At 37.5% G+C, this 21,005-nt stretch overlaps 1 protein-coding gene across 1 annotated transcript in view; it reads left to right on the top strand.

Annotated features, from left to right (window-relative positions):
- The window catches only part of hpse2 (heparanase 2), a 50,862-nt gene that overhangs the window by 7,567 nt on the left and 22,290 nt on the right, over positions 1-21,005 (top strand). The window contains exons 4-5 of the mRNA XM_026189375.2: positions 19,002-19,175; positions 20,159-20,330. Coding sequence (XP_026045160.1) covers positions 19,002-19,175; positions 20,159-20,330 — 346 coding nt within the window. The remainder of the gene's footprint in view (positions 1-19,001; positions 19,176-20,158; positions 20,331-21,005) is intronic.

Here is a 21,005-nt window from a genome sequence, read left to right as displayed (position 1 = left end):
TTTAGCCTCTACTCTTTCTCTGTTTCTTAGTCTGATCTCACACTCGCAGTATTAAGTGACATGAATGTTTATGGGATTTAATCAGTTGTTAGGTATACGCAAACATTACTGAGAGTAGATCAGACACTAATACCATGAGTCTCTCTCTGTAAGTTGGCACAGTCAAGGCTAGAAACCGCTAACAGAAAGATGCATAGCTCCCCAGGAAACATGAGAAGAATGACAGAAAAGTGAAATATGTTAATGTTTATGTAATGTATTCTTTGCAACAAATGTTCTTGTGCACTTGATAAAGGTCATTGTGCTTAAATGAAATCTTGGCCACGTAGTTTGTTTGGCGTGTGTACAATTCTACCTAAACATGAAGTCTACATGTAAAACTGAAGGGTTTTTTGTCAACGACTGTATGTTTCAGTGACTTAGTCAGTGTTCAGATTCTGAGTTGCAACATATGGGAGAATAGAGGAGAATTTCACTGTATGCATATCTCAAATGTTCCACAGAGTTAGTGGATAGCCTTTCTAAGCCTGCTAGAAAATATGAACAGGGCTGGACATGCAAACTTTGATTATTACGTTTGACTGTTTTCATTAATACTGTACACACTGCTGCACTCTAGCTTGTGAAACCAGCTGTACTTTTGTGTACACACTTGATGTAAAACTGCACATCAAATGTGTAAACACATATTGAAATATTTCACCCCAGCTCAGATATCAAATCGGATTTTTTGTGCGAAAAACTCCTATCCTGTGTGCAGTACAACTGTGAAAACTGAAATGAAATTCTTGACAGAAAGCGTAATGAGACACTAACATACAGGAATATGTTAAAAATCTGGAAAGGCAAACATTAGGAACAGAACGGGGAATTCACTGAACATCTGTGAATGGCTTGAAAATGTTTTCATCAAAACAAACTGGCACAGCTGTCTATAGCCTCTAGTTATAACTTTCTCTTTTTAAAAAATCAAAACACATTTTCTCGCAGCACTGGGAAACATGCTCTATTCTTTGTATTTGTTCTGCTCACCATCTTCTCCCAGACCTTTATCACTCCTCTTCTTAATCGTATGCTTTAAACTCTTTCGTGAGTGACCAGAAGTGTTTCTCCAACGGCTTCCTCATCTTTTTGTTTAAAATTGCCTCAGTTAGTATGTTCACACTTTGCGTGAACTGTAATGGATTTGGTTTTTGGTGTTGCAGCTGCTTCAGTACCCGGACCATCTTTAGCTCACTGCTGAATACAGATTTATGAGAGTTTCCCCTGCCAAGTTTCACACGGTAACACTACAGTGCAGCCAGTTGCCATGTCAGCAGGAGAGTGAATATAATCTGCTTTGATTTGTATATATCCATAATGATATTATTAGATATGAGCAGCTATTGCGGTTCTTGGACAGAGTGGAGGTAGTTGAAAAAACATTAAAGGTTGTGTGCATATTTTTTCATGCAACGTATTGCCCAACTGTTTACTTTATTGTACTATTAAAAGAAGCGATGCTAGAACCCTGCTGTGTTGTCCTGCCAATAGCTTAAGGGAGTCAGAAGCATAGCATTTCTTTTCACAGATACGTGAAGTGTGAGTTTTAAGTATTTTTCTGCCTTCAAACTGCACTCACACTTAGGTGAAGCAAAATTACTGCTGTCTTATATGGAGTTTGTGTTGAAGAGGTTTTGCAATAGTAATTTCACAAATTTTAATTAAATTATTTTGCATTTTTAAACTTTTTATTTATTGCAAAGAAGAAATATTTAAATTGGACTGTTTTGTGTTCTGCCAATTCAAGCAGTAACTGCAAACTGGACAAAGCCTATTATGATAATACCCAAAATAAGCTTTTCCAAATTAGCGTTAAATTCTGTTTGAAATTCAGAATTGTTTTCCGGTCTTAGGTTTTACATAGTAGTTTTTTTGTTTGGTTTTTTTGGTTTTTTTTGTTGTTTTTTTGCAGTATTACATTAGATGCAATACACACACTTATGAAAGCGCATTAGAACCAGACTGGGGACAGTACTGTTGGTATCCACACGCTGAAATCTGGGCACACACTTGATTTGAAAAGTCAATATTTTTCTGACAATGACCTGCCTGAAAACCAGTTAACAAAAACAGGATTTATAGTTACAAAAGGGATCCATGTGTCAAAAAAACACACCATAAATTTAAAGTGAGTAGTAAAATTATTAATGTCTTCATTACTTGCACACCTTGAGCAAATTTTCTGCACTTTAGTTTACCTATTGGCTTAAAATGTATCCCATCTGCTTTTATATCTTTTGAAACAAGACATGCTCTTTTCTTTTGGGTTTTTGTTCAGAACCATAACCTTCTTTGTAGTTTTTTTTATATATATTTTGTGGCTTTCAGGGATTTACTTCATTGCATTTGTCCTCTCGGTCACCATGTGTATCATCTTAGCGCAGATGTGTTTAAAGTCATGTTCATTTTAAGTGTATCTGTAATAACAACCATTCTCTAAATAACTTGCATCATTAGATTATTCATGTTCATGTGCACACTGAAAAGATTTGGATCCAGACTTAAACCCTGCGGCACGTCACTGCAACCAGTTTCACACACAGAGCCATTTACAGCATAACTCAAAGTAGTGAATTATCTATAGACAAAGGAGCTCAGTCAGAACATGACTACATGTGAATTTGTGTGACCTTTTTTTTTATGTGTGTTTGGCTGAATTTATAAAGTGCTTTTTTCTCATTCTTACATGTCAGTTTACAATTATCACCAGTGATGTAATCTCAGCGTGACAAACGTTTGATTGCCATTTAGCCTACTTTTTTTCCTTACTCTTTCCACATGGCCTACACAGATCCAGAAGTGTCTGTTTTTCCTTGATCGAAAGAATACCCAGTGTTTAAATCATGGATGGACATAACATGTAATTCCATGTGTTTGCAATATGCCCCGAGACAAGTGCCAGCAACCTGCAAACGAATGTCATTTTAATAGCCTGATGCATGGGAAATGTTTGAAAGCAGTCCTTCCTCTCCCGTGATTGTTTGGCATGACATCCAACCTCCACATTTTTCTTCAGAGCTCTAGAAAACATACGTTTTGTGTCAAATTTCAAATCATGGCACTGTGTTCTTGACTGCTTTGAGCAAGCTTGTACCAGTGGGATGGCTCTGTTGCTGGAATGCTGGTACCTCTTGAATATATGTGTGTCTAGGTCTCCGTGTGTGTGTGTGTTTATACAGACTGTAAGTGTGTGTATGGGTCCAGATGAAGTTGTTATCCCGAGGCAGAAAACATGCCTCCTTCATTACCAGTGAGACACATTTTATTTCCTTAATTTGACTCTTAGGCTGTCATCCGTTATTTATGAGATTACCCTGTGTGTGTGTTTGTGTGTGTGCCTGTCCATATGTATTCATTGTGTGTACAGTTTGCACTGGAAATAGGGTCTGGTAAGGGGCTAAAAAGCTGTAACTGCTGTTTAGAGAGGTGATTTGACTTGGTGTTTAAGAATGTTACGCTAATGTTTCTTCTCTCAACTACTTACCCTGGAATTTAACACACTCATTAGCATCGCACAAATGTTGGCAACATTGCTACATGCGTGTGTGTGCTCCAGGAAAGTGTCTGCTATTTCTTGTAGCGAGAGAATACAGTTTTGCGGGGCTGAGCCGTCATCAGTACGTATCTAAGGAGTTGAGTCAATTTTAGCATGAGTACATAAACACTGTTCTTTTATATTACATTTTTATATTAAGAAATTAAAATAAAATATTTTCATATGTTTTACCTGAATAATTTTAATATTATTTTTTTCCTCCTACATTCTGCTTAACGTTTCTGTAATACTTAGTTGCAGTGGTAAATGTAACTTTAGATATATAATATATATGCACAGTTGCAGAATATGGATGAGACTACTTACCACCTTTTCAGACTGACGTTCTTCCTCTAGTTTAATGTGATTTGCACCCAATATTTTCTAACCATAATCATTCACATTATTCCTGTTGGATAAATTGTTTCTTTCCTCTCTTTGGTTCATACTTTGTGTTCATACTTTAACACTGGGGATATTCAACTTATTGTGTCATCGTGCACTAAACCCCATCCCCCCTCAAAAAAACGTTGCTTTCATACATGTTTGGCATGTTTTTCTTTGGCCACTTGTGAACCCTGTTTAATTCTGTTCCTTTTTTTTCATTTGGAGCATATGTTGGATTGTGTTGGACCTTGTCAGAGGCCATCTATCACTCCATGGTGTCCTGCTGAGTTGGAGATTCACAGCACAGCCCTCAACTCTCAAAATGAGAAAACAAGAGCATGAGTGAAGAATAAGAGAGCAGAGAGAAGGGGGGGAAAATGGGGAATGAATAGAGTGAGAAGTGAACCAACAGACTGATCAAAACGGAAGTATAAAGAGCAAAAAGAGAGCAAAACTTGAAGATGAATAAAACATTTCAACTCATGTGAGACCTCCAGTTTTTCTCTAGAACAATCTTTTACCATCTCAGCCAGGCCCAGCACTTAAGATCCATCGCACAAGCCAACACCTGTGGTGTAAACTGTGCCTTCAAGGTTGAGCAAACCTGTAAATGTTCAGGGATCAGTAGCTTCACAAGTGTTAGATTTCCCAACAGCCTCAGAGCACAAATAACATCTTCAAAGCACCCTTCCAAAAACATCTTTAATAACTAGGGTGTTTCCAAAAATCTTTCACAACCCACTAGCTTGTGTCAATTTCTTGTTACCACTGATGGATGGAAATCAGGACAGTCAATTTTTATAATGATTTTTTTTGGCATGTTTATAAAAATACCATATTATATTGTTTCTGATGTACTTCTATTTTCATAGCTTAAAAGAAATCACAGTTGCCTTTAGAAAACTATTAAAAAAAACTTGTTATCACTAAGAAAGGAGGGGAAACACCATAATTGAGAAAGTATGTGTCTCCTTGTTGAAGTGGTTAGGAAATAAAGGGCAAGTTCTATCTGCTTCAGGGGCCTTGCTGCTGGCTGTCCATGACCTTTGACCTGGACATAAAAAGAGGACATCTAGGTGCCTTAGAGGGATGTGTAAAGAAGCTACTTCCTAAATTTTTATGTGTAAATATATTGTTTTTGAGGTGGTGTCTGAAGACCCTGTTATTTGTAAAACAAAAAACAAAACAAAACAAATGAAAAAAATGCATAATATTCTTGATTATGAAACCCATTACTTAACAATATATATTATTGTCCTCTTCCATCTACTCACTGACCCACATATCCCAAAATGATCTCATATATTTAATAAATAATTCAAGTGATGTAACAAAGTGAAGATTGATGCCAGATTTTTTTTAAGTGGCTTCAGTATTGGCTCAGTAAATTGTAAGTTGTTTTCCAACACATAACTCAAATGACAAACAGCAGTATAATGCAATTCCTCCATTATAAATTTGTACCTCAGTGTGAGAATTCAAAGAAAGAATTACTGTGTTGAGGCAACATCCTCAAATATACCTGCTACTTTACTGGGACTCATTGATTTGTTACAGAGTCATATCAGTTCATTGTTAACAGCTGCCTCTGAACTATGCAAATCCTGCTGTTCTTAAAGCAATATTTCTGCATTAAAAAGCTCAGGACATGCATGACATACATGCATTATTCAGTCTGGGAGTTATCTTTTCACACATCTATTATCTTGAAGTTCTGATGTGCAACCAACCATAAACTGTATGTATAATATGGATAACTTCACCTGGTGGCTGGTAAAAATACTGTTCTGAAACACCAACTTGAACATTTTGAAATATGGACTGACAAGTCCAGGATTTGCAGTAAGATGGAGATTTGTCTATTATAGCACATCCACTAATCAAATCAGACCCCATTTTTGTCTAAAAGGCCTAATTAAAAAGAAAAAAAATCATGCTGTACAGAAGAAGGCTTTAAACTAAATTGTACCAGCATAAACTGGGTTTGATGGGGGGGTTTTTTGGTTTGTTTTTTTTAAATAGAAAGATAACACAGTAACAACATTGAATGAAGGAGGTGGGAACATGCAAATAATAAATCAGTATTGAAAACTGATTTATTAATGCTTGCAACATGCAGTTTACTGCTAATTTTGCTAATATTTAACGTAAAAGAAAGCATGTCTTTTTTTTGCATTTGAAATACACTAATTCCTCAGTAAATCTGGCCCTAAGTAACTAATGGGGTCATTTTTCTTGGACTTCTGATGAATTCGACTTACGTTTTTTAACAGTGCGAGTGCACGCCACGTCCTTTAGTAATGCTGCAGGTTTAAAGCACATTTGCTTCACTTTTCAGACCCTGAGACATATCCATCTTTTAAATACAGTCTGTAGATATATAACATGAGTATGCATCAAGTACATCTCTAACTTACAAAGAAAGTGGCTCAAGTATGTCAAATCATGCTCTGTGTCGATATAGTTACCTATAAACAACATTAGTTGTTTCCTTTCTTCAGATCTCTATAATGAAAATCCAGACAAAAGCTGAGTATCGTGTCCTCTAGAAAGATTAAAACTGCAGGTGCCCAGCTACCTTCCACAGCAACGATTCATAGACTTTATCCCAAAAAAAACAAACAAATCCAGTGCTCAAACAACATAATCCAGAGTTGCAGGAAATTGCTAAAAAGTCTTACAAGGAAACCGACTTCACAGGGGAATCGTCTCTTTGTATTTTTTCCCCTTTTTTCCTTTTTTTTGTTGCTTGTTTTCATTTCTGTTTATTGTGAAAGATTCTGATCACTGAGCAGCTTTAGGGAGTAATGGATTACAGTGTGGGTTTTTGTTTACACTTGAAAAATGTTGTAAACTGAAGTGAGAGAAGCACGGTGGGCTGTGTGTTTTGATCAGATAGAGCCTTGAGTCTAAGTCTTAAAGTCAGAACCCACATCACTATCAGAGCCTGTATTTTGTTTGTTTGTAAATCTCTAAAAAAACAAAAAGAAAAAAAAACATTAGGAACTTGGAACATATGGAAGCCAGTTTATGCTTGAATGTTAGGATGGTAACCTACTTTTACTGAGACCAACAACAGATAGCTGTTTGGCTTCAACTTAAAATCAGTCACCTCCGTAAAGTTTTTTGGCTCATTAGAAGAGTAATAGAGGCATAATGTTAGATGTGTGACCAAATTGTTTTCTTTCTCATTTTCCAGAGTCTCTCTTTGTTTCTGTTTTTGTTAATTGGCTTAAGTATCCAGTAATTTGGTGCTTTGGGTTTTTATTTGGAGATTTTATTAGATGCCAGCTGATTGATTGTTACAAGATGACAGAGGAAATATGTAAGATATTTTATGGCCTTTCATCACTTAAGCAGTGCAACCCACTTAACTTATTTATTTTATGTCTTAACCATATTATACAACTGTTTATGTGTTGTAAAGAAATAGAAGGAAAATAGAAAGAAAAGGATGGGAAAAAAATTGGAGTAGAGTGTGTTTCATGCATTAAAGCATCTCAGTTCTTATAGATGGTTGGCCTCAAAGCCCTTTTGCTCTGGTGCGATTTGGCTTTAAAGGAACCCTGGTCTGTGGGACAATGCACTTTGTTATTAAAGGAATTTTATAAGTCCATAAGTGTGTAATGAAATTTGCCTCGGTCAAAGGAGCGAAGCACGGAAAGGAAAACTGGAATTGAATTTTCGTGGTACGTTCCTCAGACCTGCATTCCCTTAGGGAGAGTACAGGCCTGCTTGCAGTGGCCCAGGCAAGAAGAGGCCAAGTGAAATCTTTCCCTGAGGTTTTGAACTTTTGCTGTGAATGGCAGGAGCCGACACCTCTAACCAGGAGCAGATGTTTGGCTTGGCCTGGTCTGTCCGCTGGCAGAGTAGGGAACCCAGGGTTTGATTGAGCCAGCATGCCCTACTCACAACACTAATAGCCTGGCTCTGCATTACTTAGGCTACCCCTGCTGAAGTCTGCTGCCTTCAAACTCCTTTACTGTAGGTCTAGAAGAGACATGGGAACTGAGCTGAGCCAAGACTCCTGTGCATTCATCGCAACATTAGAATCTCAACACTGAAGCAAAGCCGTAGCTGATTCTGCTATAATGTTAAGCAACTGGCATCTTTTGATGCTTTTTTAGATTTGCCTTGAGTTTAAATTTTTCACTCATCATATGTATGTGTATACAAAATAAGTACACGTCAATTATAGAAATATCAAAAATTGATTGCTTTTAGTCTAACTTGTGTCAGAGGTAAAACTTTTAAGCCAACGTCTCAGTGCATATTTATGTTAAAAATGATCCAGCGGATTCAGGTGATGTTAGATGTTTGTTTTTGTTTTAAGCAAATGAAGGACAGCTGTCTCCAGCGTTTAAGAGTAAATACTGAAGATATTACAAGACACATTGCCTTTTTATCTTCTAAAATCTCCTGATTTTCTTATCCCCCAACATGAAACATTTTTGAAGTTCTAATGTAAACATCTTAGTCCCACCAGATGTTGAGCATCTTCTCTTTACTGGCAACCTTTACTGAAACGTTGAAAAAGACACTGTAAGCTGTCTAAACTGCATGGCATGTACAAGCATAGTCCTTCTACACACTTGGTAAAGATTTCGATTTTATATAGTTATAGTTCAGTCATATTTCCGTTTGTGTTTTATAATATAAATGTAATTATGTTACTAAAAATATGTTTAGGATCTGAAAAATGTACAGAGCACATTACTGTCAACTGTAAGCAGGTACAAAAAAACAATGCTTATAAAATCCTAATTATGTATTAATTATTTGTTTTAACTACTTCTTAGCATGACTCTGCCACTTGTCCCTCATGGGGTTAATGTCATACACTGTTTCTAATGGTTAAATAATCTAGGATCAAGATTTGAGGGGAAAAAGTAAATCCTAAAATAAATTCAGTACATCAGCATTACTGGTGAGCAGACATTACTTGGACTGCTTTCTAAAGGATATTCTGGTAAATGGTGCAAATCAAATCACTAATGCTAAAAATGTTTATTCTGATGGATGAACTTGCAGTAATATTTTGACACAGCAATGTATTTTTGAGGTTTCCTACACTGGGTGTAAATGAAATGGTATTTATTTGTAAAACTGGAAAAATATGTGTGATTGAATTCAAATATTTTAGCATACAATATGGTTTTTGCATCGGTTAAAAGTACCGCCACAAGTGTTAGAGCACTAAAGAAGAATGTCATTTTTCTAAACCGCAAACATCTCAACAGACTAATTGACCAAAACATAATAATAAAACAAATCAAAATCTCACTTGCATTCTAGCCTCTGCCAATAAGTCCTTGTGTAGATGGAAAGCAAATGGAGTAAAAAATGTTTTCAGATGAAGAATAGGCTCAATTTGTTATAGCATTAGGTTCTCAGCAGACAACATCATGAAACTTAGCCAGAGCACAAGACTGTTGAGAGGATGGTTTGAGAGGACTTTTGATGATGTGATTTGTTAAGGTGATTAGTTGGAAAATGTTTCTGTGTTTATTTCCTTGAAAATCTGGCAGGAATATCATCTCTGTCATACTAGGTGCTGTAAAAATCTCATGGGACTGAAGGTTGTTTTGCTGGAGAAATCTGATGATGATGTCATTTTAAAGCTTGCTGTAGAACTGACGTCTTATCATGCATTTCCAAACCAGACATTTAATGTTATTCGAACAAGGTGCGATCGAAGGTTTATGTTATCCACGTTAGTCATAAAAAGCAAACTCTCACCTTTTATAAAATTCACTGCTATCTCCATTATGGCCACGTGAATGGAACGATCGCTTCCAGGACTGCTGCTTGTTTTTAGATCAAGAACTGTGTTGATCTGCAACGTGCTGGATCTCCTCCACGGTGTTAAAACTCTGATCCTTCAACTTAAATAAAATTTTGTGGTAAAGGACAGTTTTGTACAATAACACGCACCATTGTTGAGGTGATTTGCAGCAAATCTCTTCCATCAGATACCAGTACAACTGCATGCTTAGATGCTGATCGTGAGTAACAAATTCTCAGTGCACAAACCTATGAATGTCAAAAAAACCTCAGCTTTCATCACCACTGATGATCCTCATTGTGATTTTGAGTCAGTCTGACACAGAAGTTGGACTGTTTGCTTTGCTTTGAAGGTAGAGGTCCATGATTAAAGCTGCAGACATGCAAGTGCAAGCTGTAGAAAAGGACTTTGCAGTGATTCCATTCTATGTTGCACAAGTATATACAGCTTTTGACCTATATGTCACACAATAAGCAGGCACTGAGAACAATATCTACCAAACAGACATTTGAGGGGCTTATTTTAGGTTTGCTAAATAGCAGTGTTAGATCTTTTCACGTTAAGTAGTGACCACAAGATTTAAAGCTAAAACTGCCTGTTTTAGACAGAAAGAACTGAGTTCCTGTGTAGAGAGCCAACATAACATATATAGGTTTTGGTTTTTGTGACTAAAGTTATTCCATGACATTCCAGAAGAATATAATAGATATGAAAAAAACCCATAAAAGGTCTCCTTGAATGTAAATTTAAAACCTTGAAACATTTTTTTTAGTATTTTATACTGTGCTAAATTAGCAATTGTGCACTTTTGTCTTCTAATCTTCAAATTTTTATCTTCTAATTTCATAATGTATCATTTTTTTAAACCTGAAAATATGATGATTTTATCATCTTAAGAGACCTGTAGGATTTTTTTCTCTGGCTTGAACTCACTGGCAAAGTATTGGTTCAGGTATTATCCGAGAATTATTATGAAAATAATACATACATTTCTAAAATGTTATTCCATCATTCAGTCAATTATATTTAATTAGTGCAGTTATAAGTGATTAGATTTGAATTGCAAAATAACAAATGGCTTATGTAGTCGGTATGGTCTGCACATTACGTAGTAGCATTTTTATAAACATTTTCTGTCTTTTCCCAGCATCTGATATTATAAATGTATAATTACCTATAAAAGTTGTTATGCAAGATGGTGATTCAGTAACTGTTTAATCTGGCTCTGCACGTTCAGCTGAAGAACCTCCAGTTTAAGTGAAGCATAAGTAATGTGTGTGGATATAGTTTGAGAGTGGAAGATGATTGCTGTGATTATGGTGATTATTCTAGCAGTGAAAGGGAGTCTGGAATACTGTGTGTTTGCATTGCTGCCCGCTTGGGATCTGGTCTTCATAACCCTCATTCATCACACTGCCTGGGATCAAAGATACCCTTTTTGAACTGGAATGTAGCAGATGTCCATTATGCCCCAACACATTGTTGCCCTTTGCCAGTGGTATAATTTTTGAATATGATGGTGAAGGTGTTAAAAGAAGCATTTGTTAAAAACTTGTGAAGATAGCCACTGTGTCTGAATCCTAAGCAGGTGGGGTGTTTAAAGGACTCCTGAAAATATTTTAGGTTCAAGCTCTTTGATGATTCAGGGCAGTAAAGCCCTGGGCTAGTCTCTCATTCATTCCAGCCTATGTATGTGGAGGAGTTTTGTTTCTCTACAACTACAGAGCATTCAGTGCTTAATTACAGCATCAGCAGAGGTGTGTGAGACGAGATGGCTAACCAGATAAGAGGCGGAAGCTTTACAACAACCCTCTATGTAGGTGACAGCGTTACTAATCTTTGGTAGTGAAACTGTCACACCCTTTGCTTAACTGCCCTGCATTGGCCAAAAAAAGTAAACAGTTTATGAAGTGTAAAATATGTTACATGGTAAAAATGCAGTTTTATATCCTACAGTATAAAAGCAACAATATACATATTTTCATGTAAAAAGCTTTAAAGTTTTTCCTTTACATGAAGTGTACGGACATATGGTGCAAACAGAACAAAAGTGTCAGACCATATGTATATATTACTTTCATGTAATTGAATCTTCTTTTTTTTTGGGTCAGAATGTCCTCCTTTCTCTGTCTCAGACTCCAAACAAGTCCCCACATTAATCTCATAATAACTCTAATAACTTCTAATGCTTACAAGTCTGAACACATGTCTTGTGTTGGACCTTGACCTGATGAAGATCGTTTTGCAGCAAACATGGTGTAGGTCTTATTCTTCAGTATGACTGCTAACAAAATACTATCCATCCCTAGACAGTTATGCAAGTTAGTTTATATTTTGTCTCAGCGCCCTGCCAACTGGCAATACTAGCCTGTCCATCAAGAAGCATTTCTTTTGCTTATCAAAAAACCCTTTTATTTCTATTACTTCCTGTCTGTAATACAATAATATTAGAAGAGTAACTTCATCGAATTTGACTAATTGCGTGCCTTTGTGGTGTCGCTTTGAATGTAAATGCTGGGTGTTCAAATATTAGAATTGGTTGCACATTGCAAAGAAGCTGCAGATTGGTCATCTTAATCATCTTGTTATGAAGACAACTGTTTGCCTTAGACAGCGATGAACCCTCAGTTCGATTCACAAGTTACTAAACAGTCTGTCAGTTTGTAATAAAAGAATCATTCACAACAATTTTGGCTAATGATAATGGCTGCTGTATTACTTCGTGCTTTGGTTGTGTTTGGTAGTGGTTTATAGGTAGCTCCACAGTACATACAAATACAACAGACATGGTGATGTTTCTCTCCTGGGAATTCACTCCTTGCGCACACCTTGTATCTTTACAAGCCAATGAGGTCATTAGTATCTAACAAGCGTGCTTTTCCCATTAGGGAGTGATAGACAGCGGCCATTGCCAAACAGATGTGAAAACCACTCACACCCCAAACACACCCACACCCTTTCCCCCCAACAAGTGGTTTGAGTTACATGGCCCAAAGCCAATAAAAGACACTTGATGTCATTTTGTCCATTTCACTGCCTTTCATTTGTTATATGCTGCATCCTCTTGCCTTGTTTGGAACACAAGGGAAAATAGTGCTTGCGCGCACACACACACACACACACACACACACACACAGGAGCACAGAGTTGTTGTACTTTACATCAAGAACAGCGTATGTTAACATACCACTCATCTTACTCAGCAGTCCTGTCGAGCTGCTCTGCATCTCTTTACACTGGGTTCACAGAAGGGGGCCACACACAAGTCTAGTCAGAGCAAATTCACAGATTGAGATAATCTCTCTCTCACATTCTGGTTTCAACACATATGGACGCACACACATATCAGTCCCCCTCTACTAACAGAATTGAAAACAGGTGCCCACCACATATCTTGCATTCTTCCAAAATACAAAAGTGGTTTGACCTGAATGGTTTTGCTGAAGTGGAGCCCCCCTGTATGAAAGGAGAGTCCATGTGGAGATGTGTGTTTGTGTAAACATGGAGGCGTTGGGTTCTGTGCAACATGCTGGTGGAGCAGCACAGGCTCGCAGTATATTAGAACCACATTTTCCCTCTGCGCAACCATAACATTCAGTGTCAAGCTAGCGTCAGGGTAAGTCATAGATATACCACGCGAACATAGCAAAACACCTCTTTTAACATCTTTGTGCACAGCGACCGTAACAGTATACTGGTCTGGGTTTCACCGATATGGATGAATTGTCAAACTGCGGTTTGATCGATAGCTGCTCTTGAGCATTTGACTAGCTGTTGAAATAATTGGATATATCAGTCTTCAGATGATCTTGCTTCAGTCACACGGTCTTGCTCTGCAGCCCGAGAGGATCTGGTTAGTGGATGACCCGACCAATGAGAAACAGAAGGCAGAGATGAACCACTGGAGCTGCTGGAAATTGTAGCCATAATGGAGGTGGCGATGATAAATGCACTGAGCTGAGCACTGAGTTTTCCTGGATATTTGGGCAGTTTAATTCCAAATCTTTCATGACATCATCTTGCATGTTGTAACCGCACGTGTTGTGTGTAAGTATAAATGTTAGATTAATTTTAATCCATCTGGTAAAGCCTCATAAACTGTCATCAACAATTTTCTCCAGCATGTTAACAATAATTTGATGGATGTATTGTTTCAGAATAGCCATTTCCACCATCTTTTCCCCATTGAGTTTACAGTGTGCGTTTCACTGCAAACTTTAAGCCAGTGCGCTGTGAGTTTTTACAGCTGACAGAGAAAATTACAAGCACCTACAGGGCGGCAGTGTGCTCAGTGTGATTTTATTTCATGCATAACTCTCTTTTCCACCTACATCTACAAAGTTATTAAATCATTAGAGGAAAGAAAAATAACATAAAAAGTTTTAGAATTCATTTTAGATCATCTTCATTAGCAGTGTGGACACTTTTCAAGAACTCTGGAAACTTGACTGCCACATGTGCATCTATGGAAAACATATTGTGTCCATAAACAGGAAAAAAGACTCACAATTAATTTCTCTAAACAGCCTTCTACCCTGTCTGCACATGTCTCTTGAGGATTCAGTTTTGATTTGGCTTTTAAAGCAAGCCAGAACTCAGCTGCAGTCTTTTTTTCTGTGAGCGGTCCGGGTATTACTCATGTTGTGGGGACCTAGGTCTGTTTACACAGTCAAATTATGCAGACATGTCATCCTAATGAGCACAAAAGCCAAGTCCTATGGCATAAATCATAACATTTTAAAGGTGAAGGCATTAAGAATAGGGTATGGTTACATTTTGGGTTTGAAATTTGTGTGTGTGAATGTGTGCACACACCCACTCCAGACTGATTTCCATTCAACTAGTAGTTGTAAATTGTGTTGGCAACTTTGTTTCGGTATTGAATTAAATATCTAATGAAAACAGAAAACTAATTTCTGCTGTGCTTGGTATTTTTGTCTCCCAAGGCATAAATGGTGGAGAATGCATGGATATACTCTGTTTTTGATGCTCAAAGCAAGAAATGTTTTCATAAATCACTGAAACTAAATTCCAAATGATCCCTCACATTTTAGGCAGGAAAGGCTACTTGTTCTGTCTGCATATCTGTAGCCTGCATTCACTTTCCTCCCAGTACACAAAAACATATGTTGCAGAGTAGTCTGGAATGGTTGCAATGTTTTTGTGTAATGTATACTCTCAGTTAAATGTGGTTGTTCACTGATAATAAAAATATAGTCTTAAATATAGTATCTCTGTGATTTAAAAGAAATCCTGATGGTGCTTCATGTTTTAAGTTCAAATTTTAGGTTTTTATATTTATGCCGTCCCTTGCTTTTTTAAGCTCTGTTGTGTGATCCTCGTCTCAATCTGTTTTTCATAACTTTTATGAAATTTTAGTGAGGCTGTGTGATATAACGAAGGTGAATCTAGCAGCTCAAAAGTGAAACAAATCCAAGCTGTAATAGCAACAACTTTCATGTAAAAATACACCTGTCCTGTCAGCTACAGTAACCTAGTGAAAGCACAGTGCTAGAAAAGAGTGGGATTTCATTGGAAACTTTAAATGGGTGTCTGCTCATGTGGGTGGTATGTAAACCAGTAAACACTGTGTGAGTGCATAGAGGCCTGGTGCAAATAGACATATGTGTACCTCAGTGTTTGAAGGAATATGCAGAACTGCAGAAATGAGGCATATCGCTGACTGATGCTGCCGGCCGCTCTGCTTCACAGAGCCGGCTTTTCTATCAGATAGACAGCTTGACAATATCCAGACTCCACTCTTTCCGCTACACACAAACACACAAAGGCACGCCAGCAGAATCACACATATAAGCAAATGCACACCCGTGCACACACGGCTTTCTGGGGTTTGTTCTGCTTGTTTCTGGCTGGACTGTTTGTAAGATAAAAGAGAAGATTGTAGCTGAGTACAGTAAAGTCTGACCTCTTAGACAGGCTTTCATTGTTTTGTGTGTAATTGAGAATTTTGAGACCTGTTTTAAACCACATTACAATGTAAGACCTGTTTCTGAAGGATTTAGTTTTCTTAAAAACTGAAAGCTGAATAATGATAAGTGCTTCAGAGATATTATTAAATGTAATTGGGATGAACAGAAAAGACAATTTAATGTTTGCTTTATTGATTATCTGTGTCTAAGTTTGTGAGTGATTATCCAGAAATAGTAAGTTCTGGTATTCCCTTCAGAATTCCAACCACAGTATGTCTCTGGAGTTCATTGAATCCTGGAGCATTTGTGCTGTAGCATCACACAGATGTGATGGTGAGCTATAACAGATGAAATAGATTAATTTACAGTGCCTTCATTTTGTCTGACCAAGATCACTGACTTGTATCTTAAAGGCTTTTTAGTGTCTGCATAGCTTTATGTATGGGGGTCAAGTTTGCCCCAGTAAGTCGCAGATTTTCTGACATCAGGATAGCAAATATACCTGTTTCTGCTTTTAAGAAAACACATGATCTCCACCTCCTAGATGATAAGCAAGAGCTTTGCTATGCTGGGCTATGCTGTAATGTATGTTCTTTACAAGCTGCTGTCAGTGTGAAAAAGAGACTCCAACAACTGCTCACCAATGGGCTAACAGGGGATTGCTTTTATTTTAAAAAGGAGACCTTATCAACAGAATTTTATATATTTTATATATTTCTTTTTTACCCATAATCGGACACACAAAATGGGTCTAGGTCAGCCTTAATTTCAACTCTTCTTTACAATAAGTATAAATACAGTGCTAAGACTGCTAGAGCTGCAACTAATCATTTCGATTACTAGTTATTTAACCAAAATCAAAAATATGTCCAAAAATTCTGATAATGATAGAGGTCATACCTTTGCAGGTACCAAGTTGATTTCTTCAGATATTTGGGGGGGGGGGGCATGTTTATTTTCCCTGTTCATTTAACTTACAGGAGAAATGACAGATCCTTTCATTTGATAAGCTGGAATCATAGTATGCATATAAATAAATATGCATTTATAAAGTCTGTATAATAGATCCGTTAGATGAGTATGCTGTCAAACATGCAATTATTTATCTAATAGTCTAGGTGAAAAGCAAAATTTATGTTTAAAATTACTGAGTGCAAAATATCTTTTAGCACCTTCAGCTTATACGACAACAGATACGTGTGTTTCATAAGCTTAAGACCTAGACTCGGTATAAAGATTTAGCAGTAACCAGCCTGACATGCACACATAGACTCTTATTTTACACACTGCTCTTAGATCAGCCAGCAGAGAAACAGTATTTTTAGTAGCTTGATACATCTCATGATGCTTTTATGATGTGTTTGCAGGCCTGCTAGCTGTGTCTTGCAGTAAGGCTGGTTGCCTTCTGCTCAGATATCAGGTGAGGAAAGGCCTGGAATCACTCATCTTGACAGCCACATCTGGCCCTACTTTCTCTGTCCAGTTGCCCTCAACTCTGCTGCTGCAAACAGACGCCACTCTGATTCCAACCACAAAGGGAAGAAGTTACAATAATAGCAGTTATGATAATAACATTATTGATAGTTATTAATGAGACAGAGAACGGGGAGTTTACCCAGGAGATATACACTCCCCAAAAGAGCTTTGTGGAATAAAGCTATTGTTGCTGCAAACATTTTTTGCTTTTCAGGCTTTGTCCTGCTATTAGCAGAGAGCAGATTAATGCCAGGTGCAACAAGCAATCTTTCTGTTCTCTCTATTTGCTCTTTGGATTATACATAGCCAGTGCTCTACTAGAAATAAAGGGTTGGAGTAAATGCTGAATACACAAACACATTTGAGTTCAGATATAACTTAATAAGCATTACTCACTATTTAAATGTGTCCTCTGTTGAAGCTAGTTGTATCCATTTTTAAATACTATGCCTTTTATTGGCATGACACGTATCCAAACCTTTTACATGCACACGAGTCTGCTCTGCATTTGTCTTCATTCCACTTTGTACAAAGCTATCATTTGGCAAACTCAGGTGGTGCCAAATCCAGAGCTGAGAGCAAATTCTAGCAGGAACCAGACCTGCACAGTCTTCATCTGGTCCCTGTTGAACCTAGGAAGTAAGGGTTAGAGTTCAGGGTAATATTTACATTAATGGAATGAATCCAAACAGATTAAATTTCAAAACAAGAGCCTAAGATATCCAGGAGCAGCCTACAGTCACACATTAAAATATAAACAAACACTTTTGGCACTCTCACTGTATGCCAACATCTGCAGTTGGCCTTATCCTCTACTGCATAGGGAGAATAATGAAGACAGCAGACATAAACATGAGTGAGCAGTCAGCTGCAGAACAGAACAATCCTGTGCCTGATGCTTTGAGGAGCGCATCACCACAGGAGTCCATGATGGGAAAATCAGTCTGTCTGCATTCTTCTCACTGAATGTTGCTGAAGGAAGAAACTCTGCTGTCGTGTGTAAAAATGAACACACGAAATTCAGAACTGGTTGCAGAATACATTCCAGGTATATCCTGCACCACGTGCAGTCAGTTTATTCAAGTACATCTTACAGAGTACTTACACAGTATGGCTAAGGAATGTTGTCCTCTTTGGTTGTTTGAATGGTTTAGTTTGAAAGCTGAAGTGGTGGAAGCAACTTTGTACACAGTTAATCACAACAATGTTACCTACGCCACAGACAAGATAAACATTCCTCAAAGCTGGGCTCTATTTCTGGTTGATTTACTTCTATTTTCACTATGCGAATAAACTGATCAGTTGATCCACAAAGAACTGAGCAGAACCAGCTTAGATATTGTTCAGTAGCTAATGTAAAAACAATTAATTATTGGAATTCTCATTTTGGATTTGTTTTTATCATAACTGATTAATTATCTTAAGTTTTTAAGCAGGTTTCATAGTACTCACAGTGTAAATACAGTAGTATACACGTGACACAAACCTATACTGCTCCAATTTTGTTTCCCTCCAAGTCTGAAGGTATGTTTTGATAAAGCTGACTTTAAAATAAGTATAATAAAAGTGCATAATGTTACATAATGTCAGCACCTTTCCATCTTCTTCTTTTTTTTTTTTTTAATGAAAAGAAAATGTAGCCGGTTGCAAACATACATAGTTGTGGTGCAGAAAGCACCACAGATATGGTTTAAGGGCTACTGTATACATAAACATATAGAAACAGAGGGCATGTGAATCAGGGAATCCATGAGTTACACATGTTTTCTATCATGTTCATGTGGTCATATGATTCCATACGCGTAAAAAGAATCAAAGTTACAACTGCTTTGTGGGTTTTTCCCAGCCAGGTCTTTAGACAAACTGTACAACTTTGCCGACTGTGCTGGCCTGCACCTGATCCTGGGGCTCAACGCACTACACAGAAATCCAGACAACTCCTGGAACACCTCCTCCACCCTCAGCCTCCTGAAGTACAGCGCTGGGAAGAAATACAACATCTCCTGGGAGCTGGGCAATGGTCAGTACAGCAACATACTTCAAACTGTCTACTAAAACACATGACTTACAATCATATCTGCAGTTTTGATACTATTTAAAATATTTAGAGGAGTAAAAGGAAAAGAAAGCGTTTTAAAGGTAACATACTGTATAGTTTTTATTGCCAAAATCATATCATTATTCTCTCTGGTTGAGTGCAGTAAATTAAATTCGAAGTATAAACTAAATGCAGTATAACAGTTCATGCTTGTATTGTCACTTGTAATACAAATTTGTTACAGAACTAAAGTAAACTGTTGCAGATTTAATGAAGGATTTTTAAGTTCAGTAGCAGTTAAAGGGTTAATCCAAGGGTTCGCATAGGGGTAAACTATTTTTTTCTTTTAATTTTCTGAAAATCTAAAAATACCCTCACATTAAAAACTTATTATCACCCTTTTTTTCAGCCTAAGCCTAAGAGTAGCAGCATATGTCTAATAACTTTATATGTGACTGCAACAAAGGAAATAATTTCAAGTAAATTGCTGAGGTAGCACAAGATATAGAGGACATTTATATGATGAATTAAAGGTTATCTTTTAAAATGTGCAGTTAATCATTTCATAGTTCTCATAAACAGCATATCAACATACACTAATAAAGCAGACATGTTAGCAGCCTATGTTTTTAGGATGAAACAGCCTGGTACAGAAAAATCTTCAGTGAAGTTGTTAATCAACAATGAGTCTGCAAAAGTTCAGTCTTTCTCCTTTTGTAAAAATGCTTCACTCTCTTAGGCTTACTGATTCTGCAAGGCCACCCTGTGTGCTTTGGCTATTCCCTTGAAGCAATGTCCATCTGTCTGTATTACTGTGAATTGGCCAATTATCCTTTTTTCTACTGGCTGTTGGATATTCTAAGAGCAGGATCAGACTACAACAACAACATCATTCTTTGTCATCTTCCCAATGCTGCTTGTATAAACTCTTATCTTCCTCAGTCTACTGTGTCTTCTCTTTCCAGAGCCCAATGCGTACCGCAGCATGGTGGGTCGTGCGGTCAACAGCACCCAGTTGGCTCAGGACTACACCAAACTACGTACCCTGCTGCAGTCTGTGCGCTTCTACCACCGAGCTCACCTCTTTGGCCCCAACGCAGGACGACCCCGGAAGAACGCCATTCTGCTGCTGGATGGGTGAGTCACCAAGTAAAACAGGGATTGGCCAGGATTACACTCCTTCTTAGGCTGTCCTGCTGGAAAAGAAAGGGGGAAGGTAGCGGAAAGTATGCTGCAGTAGTTTATGCATTAAACACAGTAAAGCTCAGTAAAAGTTTTACGCACGCACACACACACACTCACACTCTGTAGTTGTATTCAGTGTTTATGGATTCCCACTCTGCAGGTTTTAGGGTCTCAGCTTCAGTTATACCATGTCAGCATAAATAAAGTGTCATCTGATTGATAACGTGATGGCGCAACGTCCCACCTGCTTGTCTCACCCAGAAGCTGCAGCAGCTTTGGATTGACTCTGGTCGCTTATCTAACCGCCCTCTTTCAACTGCAGCCTGTCCTCTGCAAAGGTTGCATTGTTACACTTGGTAGCCAAACCTTTACAACAAAAGACTAACCAAGACATTGTCACAGTGTCATTGTGTAGTATTATTCACCAGCATTTGATACAGATTACTATAATCTTTGGAAAACAAAAAGGTTTTCAGACATACTTTCTTTAGCTGGCCAAAATTTTATTCAAGTTGACTGAAAGCAAGATTAAATTGTTCGGACTCTGTTTCACTGAAAATTACTGTGTTGTTTTTGGACAAGTTGTATTGTAGCCACACAATATTGTAGCCCCACGGTTTATCTATC

Source organism: Astatotilapia calliptera, chromosome 13 (genome assembly GCF_964374335.1).
Source record: "Astatotilapia calliptera chromosome 13, fAstCal68.1, whole genome shotgun sequence".
NCBI lineage: Eukaryota > Metazoa > Chordata > Actinopteri > Cichliformes > Cichlidae > Astatotilapia > Astatotilapia calliptera.
Note: the sequence above shows the minus strand (reverse complement) of the source record. Positions and strands in the feature narration are given on the sequence as shown.